This window comes from Melospiza georgiana, chromosome 2, assembly GCF_028018845.1.
Source record: "Melospiza georgiana isolate bMelGeo1 chromosome 2, bMelGeo1.pri, whole genome shotgun sequence".
Taxonomy (NCBI): Eukaryota; Metazoa; Chordata; class Aves; order Passeriformes; family Passerellidae; genus Melospiza; species Melospiza georgiana.
In genome coordinates this window covers 1,260,138-1,271,059 of record NC_080431.1, presented here as the reverse complement: position 1 = coordinate 1,271,059, position 10,922 = coordinate 1,260,138, and the positions used below count along the sequence as shown (strand labels likewise).

Sequence of the window (10,922 nt, the reverse complement as noted above, 5' to 3'; positions counted from 1 at the left end):
AGGGTGTGAGGACACGCATGGGGGTGCAGGGGGACTCAGCAGGGTACCAGGGGGATGGGAGATGTGCAGCAGCCAGGGGACTGATTCACAAGCCCCAAAATCGTGTCCCCCACACCGACACCATGGCTGGGCTGTGCTACGGGGACTGCTGAGTCCCCAGACACCCGAAATTGGGGGTACAAACCGACAGGGTGACCCCTGGACTGGTTTATCTCTCCCTCCCTGGTGCCTTGTGCTCCGCGCTCCTGGCTGGATCTCGGGCACCTCCTCCCTGCCTCAGTTTCCCCTTCCCAACGGGCACCCCCTTGCAGGCAGGTTTGTGCCCAGGGCAGCAGGGGAGGCTGGGGCCGTGTCTGCGGCCAGGGCTGCCAGGAGGGGAGGCAGGAGAAGCGGCTCTGGGACCCACGGGGGACAGACGCTGCCCCGGGGCAGGGGGCTCACGGGCGGTGCCACCGCCTGTGCCACGCCGCTCCGAGCCCCAGAGGAAAGCGCATCTCCTCCTCCCCTGCTCAGGGCCGGGCGGGCTGGGCTGGACAGCTCTGGGCTCGCTGTCACGGCGCTGACCGCGGCTCGGCGGTGCCCAGGAGGGCCGGGTGGGCCGGGTTGGACAGCTCTGGGCTCGCTGTCACGGCGCTGATCGCGGCTCGGCGGTGCCCAGGAGGGCCGCCCTGGGCTGGGCGCGGTGGCATCGCCGGGCCGAGCCCGGCCGGCTGCGGGGCTGTGGCACCCCCTGCAGAGGCGCAGGGAGCCGCGCCGGCGGCCAGCGCAGATCCTGCCGCCAGCTCCCCCGCCGGAGGGCCCCGGCAGCCGCCCGGCCCCGGGCAAACCTCTCCGGACGGGAAAAGGGCCGGGGGACAGTGGCAAGTGCGGCCACCACGCTGCCCTGTGCGGTCCCCACTCGCTCTGCCTAAAGCCATCACTGTGGCTCAGGATTGTGGAATCACAGCAGGATCTGGGATGGAAGTGACCTTAAAGATTCATTCCAGCCCCCTGCCATGGGCAGAGACACCTCACACTAGCCCAGGGTGTTGTTACCCTATTTCTAGAGTCCCATACCTTCTGGGCAGTTTTCTCACAAGCAGCTCTTCACAGCAGCATGGTCCTTGCTTCTTCGTCAGGGCTCCTCCAAAGCTCTCCCAAACTGGCCCAGCCCAGCCCCTTTTATCCCAGTTACCTTCACTGGCCACAGCTGCAGCCCAGTGAAGGACATCACAGCTGCAGCCCATCAGGAACAACTGGGGCTCATCAGGGCAAGGCCTAGACACAGATATTCAAGTACTATATTTCCCCCTTTCCTTTCACTTACAGATATTCAAGTACTGTACAGAGACACCTCACACTAGCCCAGGGTACTCCAAACCCTGTCCAACCTGGCCTTGGACACTTCCAGGGGTGCCACAGCTTCTCTGGGTAGCCCAGCCCTCCCAGAGCAGAGGGGATCCCTTGGAGCAGCTCAGGGCCTCCTCTGGGCTCTCTCCAGCAGCTCCACATCCTGCTGCTGTGTTCCCATGGCTGGGGCAGCTCTGCAGGTGGGCTCTCACCTGAGCACAGGGGCAGAATCCCCCTCCCCTGCTGTCCATGCTGGGGGATCAGCCCAGGGCACGGGGGGTTGCACATGGTTGGGTCATGTCCAGCTTCCCATCCACCAAATTGTCCTCAGGGCTGCTCTCCATCCCTTCAGCCCCAGCGTGGGGGTTGCCCCAAGCTGCAGATCACCAGTCCAGGTTCATCCTTTGAGGAGGCAGACAAGTCACCAGCTGTCCCCTCTGACATTCACAGGTGCTACAAAGGGGCCCCAGCACCGGAGAGGACACTGACGGCTGGGAACGCCACCATGGCCAACCTGACAGCCACGAGCAGCGGGACGAACTCATGCACCTTCCACGAGGAGTTCAAGCAGGTGCTGCTGCCCCTGGTGTACTCAGTGGTGTTTGTGGTGGGGCTGCCCCTCAACGCCGTGGTCATCGGGCAGATCTGGCTGGCGCGGCAGGCGCTGAGCCGCACCACCATCTACATGCTCAACCTGGCCGTGGCCGACCTGCTCTACGTCTGCTCCCTGCCCCTGCTCATCTACAACTACACCCACAAGGACTACTGGCCTTTCGGGGACTTCACCTGCAAATTCGTGCGCTTCCAGTTCTACACCAACCTGCACAGCAGCATCTTCTTCCTCACCTGCATCAGCGTCCAGCGCTACCTGGGCATCTGCCACCCCCTGGCCTCGTGGCACAAGAAGAAGGGCAAGAAGCTGACGTGGCTGGTGTGCGCGGCCGTGTGGTTCATCGTCGTCGCCCAGTGCCTGCCCACATTCGTCTTCGCCTCCACGGGCACGCAGAGGAACCGCACGGTGTGCTACGACCTGAGCGCGCCCGACCGCTCGGCCGCCTACTTCCCCTACGGCATCACCCTCACCTTCACCGGCTTCCTGCTGCCCTTCGCCGCCATCCTGGCCTGCTACTGCAGCATGGCGCGCATCCTGTGCCAGAAGGACGAGCTCATCGGCCTGGCCGTGCACAAGAGGAAGGACAAGGCCGTGCGCATGGTCATCATCGTGGTCATCGTCTTCTCCATCAGCTTCTTGCCCTTCCACCTGACCAAGACCATCTACCTGATCGTGCGCTCCTCGCCCGCGCTGCCCTGCCCGGCCCTGCAGGCCTTCGCCATCGCCTACAAGTGCACGCGGCCCTTCGCCAGCATGAACAGCGTGCTCGACCCCATCCTCTTCTACTTCACGCAGCGCAAGTTCCGCGAGAGCACGCGCTACCTCCTCGACAAGGTGAGCTCCAAGTGGCGCCACGACCGCTGCGTCACCTACGGCTCCTAGGCGAGGACGAGGCCACTCGGTGCCACCGAGGCGCAGAGCAATTTTGGTTCACCACTGCGTCACCTACGGCTCCTAGGCGAGGACGAGGCCGCTCGCTGCCACCGAGGCGCAGAGCAATTTTGGCTCTGAGCTCCACAGAGCAGAGATGGCTTCACCAGGGCCATGCTGGAGGGGAGGAGGATGGCATCTCCCAAGCTGTCAGCCTGGTGGTGGATCCGTGGTGATCCACCTCCATCCAGTGGTGCGGTGTTAACCCCATCACAGATCCAGTGTTCTCCCCCTTGCTCACCTGGAGCAGCTCAGCACCTTGGTGGTCAAGGCACTGATGCAATAAAAATCCACTGGGACCGTGGAGAGCAAGATGGAGCTCCATGGAGGACACATCCCTGGCTCAGCTGCTGGCGGATGGTTTGTCCCCATACTCAATTAAAAATTCCCTGATGGGGACAGCAATGAAGGCTGGGGAGGGTTTGGTTCAGCCCAGCTCAAGATCAGGGTCACAGGTGGTTTTAGTGAAACATCCTTTTTGGGACATCCCTATCCCCCAGTGCCTGGAATGAGGTCACACCAGCAGGAGACACAAGCTCACTGGTATTGCTGGTGCTGCAAAATGGTGGAGGAGCACCCTGGATGGACTGGGAACAGGAAAAGGGGACATCAGGGCAACTGGAACACCCATGCTGGATTTCCCACTGAAGCCATGACCATGGGCTGGGTTAGGCAGCATTGTCATCTGCCTGGGGACCTCCATAAATCCAGCTCCCTGCTCAGCTCAACACCCCAAGTCTGGCCCGTGGTGGTGCCAGTGGTGCCCTGCTGTCACCTCCTAACCAGGATCCACCACAATCAGAGCCAGCACACGTGGACACAGCGCCCAGAATTGGAAGATTAATTCCACAGAGAGCTACTCAGTGTCCTGGCCATGTCACCACACATCCCACAGCTGGCTTGGCCTCTCCACGGGGCTGGGACTTCAGCTTTGCTCCCCCAGCCTCTGTTGGGATGCTGCTCCCTCACAGCAAGGAGGGATTTGAGAGGCGGATGCAGCACTCATTGCTCTTCCCTAACGTATAGGATGTATAGAATTAACTCCCTGCTCTCTCTCAGATGGGTGTATACACCCACTGTGTGTGCAGACATAGAATATATCCCAGCAGAGGGAGGTTTGTGGCCCAGCCCAGGCTCTGCAGTGCAGAAATTCTCTGCCTGAACACGGTATATGTATCTATACAGTGTGTATATATATATATATATATATATAAAATATATGTGTGGATGACTGCATTTTTCATGTCTGCTTATAATAATCACACCTAAGTGGATTGAAGTGATTTGCTTCCAATCTCCAGGGCTGAGCACCCCTCCAGCTTGGCTGCCTGCAGCTGGCCAAGGGTGCAGCTCCATCCTGACTGCTCCTTGCAGGTACACAGCGTCTCCTCAGGCACCTGGGCACCCAAGCATGCAGGGCTGGCAGTGCCAGTGTGTCTCCTTGCTGTCATGAGGGTGAGGAGGGCGTCCAGAGTGGTCACAGGCTCTTGGATGATGCTCAGAGATCCCAGCATCACGGCTGGGCTGCAGCATCAGCTCAAACCACCTGGTTTTGCAGGAGCTGTGTCCCTGTCCTGACAGTGACAGTGACTCTGGGCTGGGGCACAGAATGTGATGGAGGAGCCAAAGGCAGTCCTGTGCTTTCCCTGGGCTGGAGCTCATCCTCGCCAAAATCCCCTCTGATGCCTTTTTGGGGTCCTGCAATGGAAGGGCAAAGCGCTGGGGGGCTGCGAGAGCCGTGGCTGCGGGACAAGCCCAGCCTGATGTCCCCATCCCTTCCCAGAGCGGAGGGAGGTGACGGAGTGGGAGGGCCGGGCCACGCCATCCGGACCCAGGAGAGGGCGCAAAATATTTAGATTTGGAGAAATCCGGCCGATCTGTGGGTGTCCACCTGGCTCCAGGGAGGGAGGGAGGGAGGAGCCCTGCAGCACCAGAGTGCCCAGCGCATGGGTAAGACCCATGGGAGGAGGTGGCAGAAAATACCCCACAATAAAGCTCTGAGCGGGGAGGGAAATTTAATCAGCTTCCAGAAAGTCTGGTGGTGGCTGCAAGGGCTGCGTGGACTCGGGTGGTCACATCCAACAGGCTCAGGATGGTGTTCCTGATCCCGGAGTCGCTAATTTGGAATGTTTTTGAAGAGGAGGGGACACACAGAGCTCTCTTTGGATCTCGCCATGCCTTGCCCTGCCCTGTCAGCAGCTCCCTTGGCACCACCAGGCCTGGAAGTGATGGGAATAAAGGGATGCCTTAGCAATGGAGTGAACACTCCAACAAATCTCCTTTGCTTGCCAGATGCTCAAGGGCAGCAGCTGAGGAGCAGCTGCCACAGAACCAAGCGGGGCTGAAATGCATAATTTCATCATTTTAATAAAATCTTCCCAAAATGCCACCTGGGGCGGACATTGTGGGGACAGGAGACACCCAGGCCTGGGAGAAGCAGGGTGGGAAGGGAGAGCCAGGGAAGGAAGACTTGCTGGGGTGGAGCATCTCATGGCATTGCTGCAGGCGCTTTTTAGGCCCTGAAAAATTCATTTACAGAAGGTGTTGGATTTTTTTTTCTCCCCTTCTTTTGTGCCTTTGGGTCAGAGCCAGAAATATCTTCTACATGGCCAGAACACCTCTGCAGCCCCATCCACGTCTCCAAGGCCACAGCTCACCCACCAGCCGTCCCAGCCACCTTCATTTGTCACATCCCCAGCGATAAATCTGCTGTCTTGGGGGGAAAAAAGGGTTATAGGCTTCAAATAGCAAGCGCTGACAAGCACTGCTAAAACCCACGAGAAAGTCTGTTCACGGGGCAGTGCTTCCCTGCAGAGCTGTGCAAGATGGGAACAAGGTGTTCTCTCCTCCCTGGCGTGAGCAGCAAAGCAGGGTCTGGAGGAATCTGCTGCAATGGGAAGAATCTTTCACTGGCACTCACATCTTTGGCTATTTGTCCTGTTTCCCTCTAAAAGGAAAAAGATGGGAAGGGATGGAGGGAATCACAGAGTGGTTTGGGTTGGGAGGGATCTTAAGGACCACCTAATCCCAACACCCTGCCATGGGTAAGGACACCTTCCACTGTCCCAGGTGGCTCCAAGCCCTGTCCAGCCTGGCCTTGGGCACTGCCAGGGATCCAGGGGCAGCCACAGCTGCTCTGGGCACCCTGTGCCAGGGCCTGCCCACGCTCACAGGGAACAATTCCTTCCCAATTTGCCACTGAAATCTCTCCTATTTTAGTTTAAAGCTGTCCCCCCTCATCCTATCACTATGTGCCCATGTAAAAAGTTGCTCTCCCACTTTTTTATAAGCCACTTTATAAAAGGGAAGGGGGATGAAGGATGCTGGGGGATGTGGAAGGAAGGATGCAGGGGTAAGGAAGGATGCGGGAGGGGGGTGAAAGGATGCAGGGGGGTGCGAGGTGCTCCTGCTTAGCCCAGGAGCGAGAGGGCAGCTGCAAAGCCGCCTTCCTCTCCCCCCTCATCCCCTCCAAAGGGAAAAAAAAAAAAAAAAGAAAAATTAAATAAATAATTTTCAAAAGGGAGCAAAACTTTAACCCTCCCCCTCTGCGGGAGCAAACCCCGCCTCCGGGGAGGAAAGTTTATTTGAATGCAACAAATAAAAAAGCAGGGGGTGAGGGAGGAGGAAAAGCCAAAAAAAAAAAAAAAAAAAAAAAAAAAAGAAGGGGTGGGGGGGTGGGGGGAGAGAGAGAGAGAGAGAAAACAAAGCGGGAGGGATGCAGCCCGCCGGCAGCCCGGAGGAGGAGCGGGGCCGGGCGGTGCCTGCGGCGGGGCCGGGGCCGGGGCGCGGCGGCGGCGGGGCCGGGGGGCGGGCGGAGGCGGCGGCGGCGCCGGGGGGGCACCGACAATGGCGGAGGGGGGCAGCGGCCGGGGGGTAGCGGCGGCTCGGTGCCTGCTGCCCGCCTCCTCCCCGCCTTCCTCCTCCTCCTCCTCCTCCTCCTTCTTCTTCCCGGCTAGGAAAGTTTCAGCGCCGAGCGCGGAGCAACAACCGGGCCGGGCTTTTGGCAGCCTGGCCCCGTCGGTACGGCAGCTTTCGCTTCGTTTCGCCGAGCCGGAGCCGACGGGCCCGGTTCATGCCGGGGCTCAGCCGCCGTCCCCGGCTCCACCGCCGCCCCCGCCGCCGCCGCCGTCGCCGCCGGGCCCGGGGTTAAACGCGGAGCCGCCGCGCTGGCCCAGCGTCCCGGCGATGCGGAAACTCTTCGGGGAAAGCTGCCGGCAGCCCGCGGCGGCCACCGGGAACGGGATGGGCAGCGGCAGCGGCAGCGGGAGCGGGAGCGGGAGCGCCCGCGGAGCTCCCCCGCCGCCTCCGCCCCGCAGCCGCGTCCCGCACCCGGCGCTCCGCTCTCCCCGCGGAGCTCCGCCGGAGCCCGGCCCGCATTCCTGGCATAACTCGGCTCGACCGCAAGCACCCTCCTCCTCCCCGTCGCCCCGCTCCAACGGGGACGATGAAGCCGCGGCGGCCCGTTCTCCCCGCGCCTCGTCGGGCAGCGAGGGCGAGGGGCAGAGCGCTGCCCTCCGGCCCCGCGCCGCGCGGCAGAAGAAGAAGGAGGGCACGGAGGATGGCGATGCCGAGGCCGAAGGCTGCGCTCGGGTGGTCCCCCGGCACCCGCTGCCCATGGTGGCCCGCGTCTCCAAGGTGAGCATCCTGCCCTTCGGCAGCCCCGGCGGGTCCCGCAGCAGCAGTCGCTATTCCAGCACGGAGACGCTGAAGGAAGAGGAGCAGTTTGGAGTCTGCTGGCCGGGCCAAGGACGGGCTCTCCAGACGGGTTACGGTATCTATCGATCGCCCAGTTTCGGGGCCAGCGATGGCCTGGCCTGGGGACAGCCGGGGCTCCGCGTCCGGCCCAAGCTGCCCCAGAGCGTGGCCAAGGCAAAACCGGACTATGGGAGCGAGAGCCTGCACCAGCCGGGGCTGGAAGGGGAGCGGGCCAAGCACCGCAAGTCCTTGTCCAACCCCGACATCGCCACCGAGACCCTGACTCTGCTCAGCTTCCTCAAATCGGACCTCTCAGAGCTGAAGGTGAAGAAGAAGGGGGTGAGGATCGGCCTCGACGTGGGCTCTGATGGATGCTCCAGCGGTGCCAGCCCTTCCCCGGGCGGCTGCGGTGCCGCTCATCCCCAAACCCGCTGGGCGCCGGGCGAGCGGCCAACGCTCAAGGACCTAACGGCCACTTTGCGTCGCGCCAAGTCCTTCACCTGCTCCGAAAAATCCGGGACACGGCGGCTCTTCCTGCAGAGCACCATGAAGCAGAGCTCCTCCGAGCTCCTCCTGGCCTCTACGGACAGCCAGGACCGGGTGGCTCCAGGTGGGGGACAGCAGGGGGACGAGGATCCTCTCCCCATGGTCATCCAGGACCAGTACATCCAGGAGGCGAGGCAGGTGTTTGAGAAGATCAGCAGGATGGGTTCCCAGCAGGACTACGGCTTTGCCGCCGAGCAGAAGGACAGCGGAGGTGTGGAGGGCGCTGAGGTGGTGGCACCGACGACGGGGACGACGGACGCGACCCTTCGGGGGCAGGCAGAGAGCACGCGGTGTTTGAAGGACGTGGAGCTGGAGGAGAACCTCCCTCACAGTAAATCCGTGGAGGAGCTGTCGGGTCACGAGTCGAGCGTGACGGACGAGGGCATCGTCACGGAGCCGGAGCCCGTGGGGATGCCCTTCCGAGGCCTGCGCGAGGCTGTGGACGCCTGGATGCTGCCCGGTGCCGGGCCGGCCCTGGCTGGCTCCGAAACGCCGCTGCCCGCTCACCCCGTGGCGGTGGCCGAAGACCTTGCAGCCGGCAAAGCCGAGACGCCGAGCACCCCTGGCAGCCTGCGGCGCCGACGGAAGTTCCCGTCGGCGGGTGCCAATGGGACGGAGGGCGGCAGCGAGGGTGGCACCGAGCCCTACCGCTCCCTCAGCGACCCCATGCCTCACCGGAGGCGCTCGGTGGCGGAGGAGGCCAAGAACTTCTCCGTGGACAGCAACCTGCTGGGCTCGCTGAGCGCCAAGGCGGGCATCCCCCAGCCGGCCGCCATGGCGGGCAGCGCGGGCAGCGCGGGCAGCGACCTGTCCCTGGGCAGCGATGGGCCCCGCGACTACAGCAGCCTCATCCGCACCATCGTCAGCCAGCCCGGCGCCATGGCCAAGCTGGGCGACGACAAGGCCAACGGCAAGACCGTCAAGAAGAAGTCGCTGAGCGACCCCAGCCGCCGCGGCGAGCTGGCGCCTGGCGCCTTCGAGGGCCCCGGAGAGGCCATCAGCGAGCTGGAGGCCAGCATTCCCCCGTCCAGCAGCGAGCCCATCCTCTCGGCCCGGCCCGCGGCACCGGGCGCCGGCCGCGGCTGCGGCTTTGACCCCAAGCTGGCCGAGGTGCTGTCCCCTCGCGTGGCCCGCCGCAGCTCCAAGAAGCGCTCCAACCGCGCGGCCCACCAGGAGAACCAGCCGCCCGCCGCGCCCGCCGTCCTCGCCAAGGGCCGCCCGGCCGCCAAGCACGTGCGGCACACCAGCGAGCCCCCCGCCTTCGTCCCCATCGCCGTCCCCGAGCCGCTCGTCCCCTCCGGCCACCGCCTCCCCGCGCCGGCCGCCGGCCGCTCGCCCGGGAAATCCTTGGCGAGCCCGCAGCCTCCCTCGCTGGAGGATGTCACCAAGCGGTACGTGCTGGCCCTCAACTCAGGTGACACGTCCCCCGCGCCCGGGGATGGCCCCCGCTCGCCGCCCGCCGCCCCGCCGCCCCGCTGCTCGCGGCTGCCCGACGAACACGGCCCCAGGAGCAAGCCGCAGGTGGTAAGTGCCCATCCGTCCTAAAAACACCTTTGTTTCATCCAGAGCACTGGTGGCCTTGGGGTTTGTCACGTGTCCCTTGTGGTGGATGGACAAATTCCCATCTGCAGAGGCGCTGCTGGATGGCCGAGAGCCCTCCCAGCCCTTTCTGCTGGTCCCCAGGGAATGAGCTCTTGTTTGTTGGAGCAACCTCCCTGGTGAAAAGGTGACTTTTGGATGGGAAAAAGCAGTTTTCAGGTTAAACAGCACCACGTTTTGGTGGAAGAGGGTTTTAGAAATGTATTATGTTTATATATAAAATCTCTCAGTGGTGCTACATAAGGTACTGATAAATATTTACCATCCCTGAGATGCTGAACCAAAAATTGCCTTTTCCTTGGCTGGGAAGGCTGAGCAACAATCCTTCTGCTTGGGAATTCAAATGTTCCACCCCTTATTGAGCAAAACTGCATTTCCCCCCCCCCAAAAAACCACCATCCCTCTACTTGGGATCATGAGCATTGCCACGCTGGTGCGTGGGAAAAAAGGGGGAAAAATATTTTTGTGCATGCACTGAATATTCGATTGAGAGGTGAAAGTTTGATCCTCTCTGGGGAAGAATTGGCGCAGTCTGGGGGATGTGGAGGTGCTCTGCTCACCCTGGAGCACAGCTGCGTGCTTTGGGATCTCTCCTGGGATGGGTTTTTGGCATCGCTGGCCCCTTGGCTGAAGGTAGCCTTGGGTTCCCATCACTCCGGGTGTTTGTGCCGGGAAGGGCTTGGAAGCATCACCTCCTGCTGCAGCACGGCCGTGCCAGCACCCACGGGGCTTTTCATAGCTCTGGGAGAAGCCCAGAAATAGCCATTCCCGTGGGGGATCTGCCCGCAGGAGTGACGCTGCCAGGGCTCTCTCCCCTGCTCCAAACCGATTTCAGAGGATGGGCTGCACCATTCCCTCCCAGCAGCAGCCAAGCGTGAAGTCCCCGCGGCTGAGCCCGGCAGTGTAACCCTTGCTGGCCAGGGCAGAGCCATGTGGAGAGAGGCTGCTTCTCTTTGGATCCTCCCAAAATCCCTCAGCATCTTGCCCTCAGGGTGTTCTCTTGGGATCTGGCATCCTCCTCACGGGATATTCTCGTGGGATCAGCAGCCCTGAAGCAGCCTTGTTCCCAGGAGGTTCTCCTGGGATCTGGCATCCCCACAGCATCATTCCCTCAGGTTATTCTCTTGGAATCCATAATCCCTGCAGCAACACTCCCCTCAGAATATCCTCCAGGGATTTCTGCTCCCCATCCAGCTCCTTCTCCTGCCAG

The 10,922-nt window shown here is 62.1% G+C and overlaps 2 protein-coding genes across 3 annotated transcripts in view; both read left to right on the top strand.

Moving 5' to 3' along the window:
* Positions 1–1,794: 1,794 nt before the first annotated feature.
* P2RY6 (pyrimidinergic receptor P2Y6) lies at positions 1,795–4,034 on the top strand. The gene has a single exon (XM_058018642.1). It carries the CDS (start codon positions 1,835–1,837, stop codon positions 2,822–2,824), a length of 990 nt encoding a protein of 329 aa, XP_057874625.1. The 5' UTR covers positions 1,795–1,834; the 3' UTR covers positions 2,825–4,034.
* Positions 4,035–6,718: 2,684 nt separating this feature from the next.
* Positions 6,719–10,922, top strand: part of ARHGEF17 (Rho guanine nucleotide exchange factor 17) — a 32,159-nt gene continuing 27,955 nt past the window's right edge. For both annotated transcript variants that reach the window (XM_058044534.1, XM_058044527.1), the window contains exon 1: positions 6,719–9,637. In XM_058044534.1, the coding sequence (XP_057900517.1) occupies positions 6,719–9,637 (2,919 nt within the window). The remainder of the gene's footprint in view (positions 9,638–10,922) is intronic.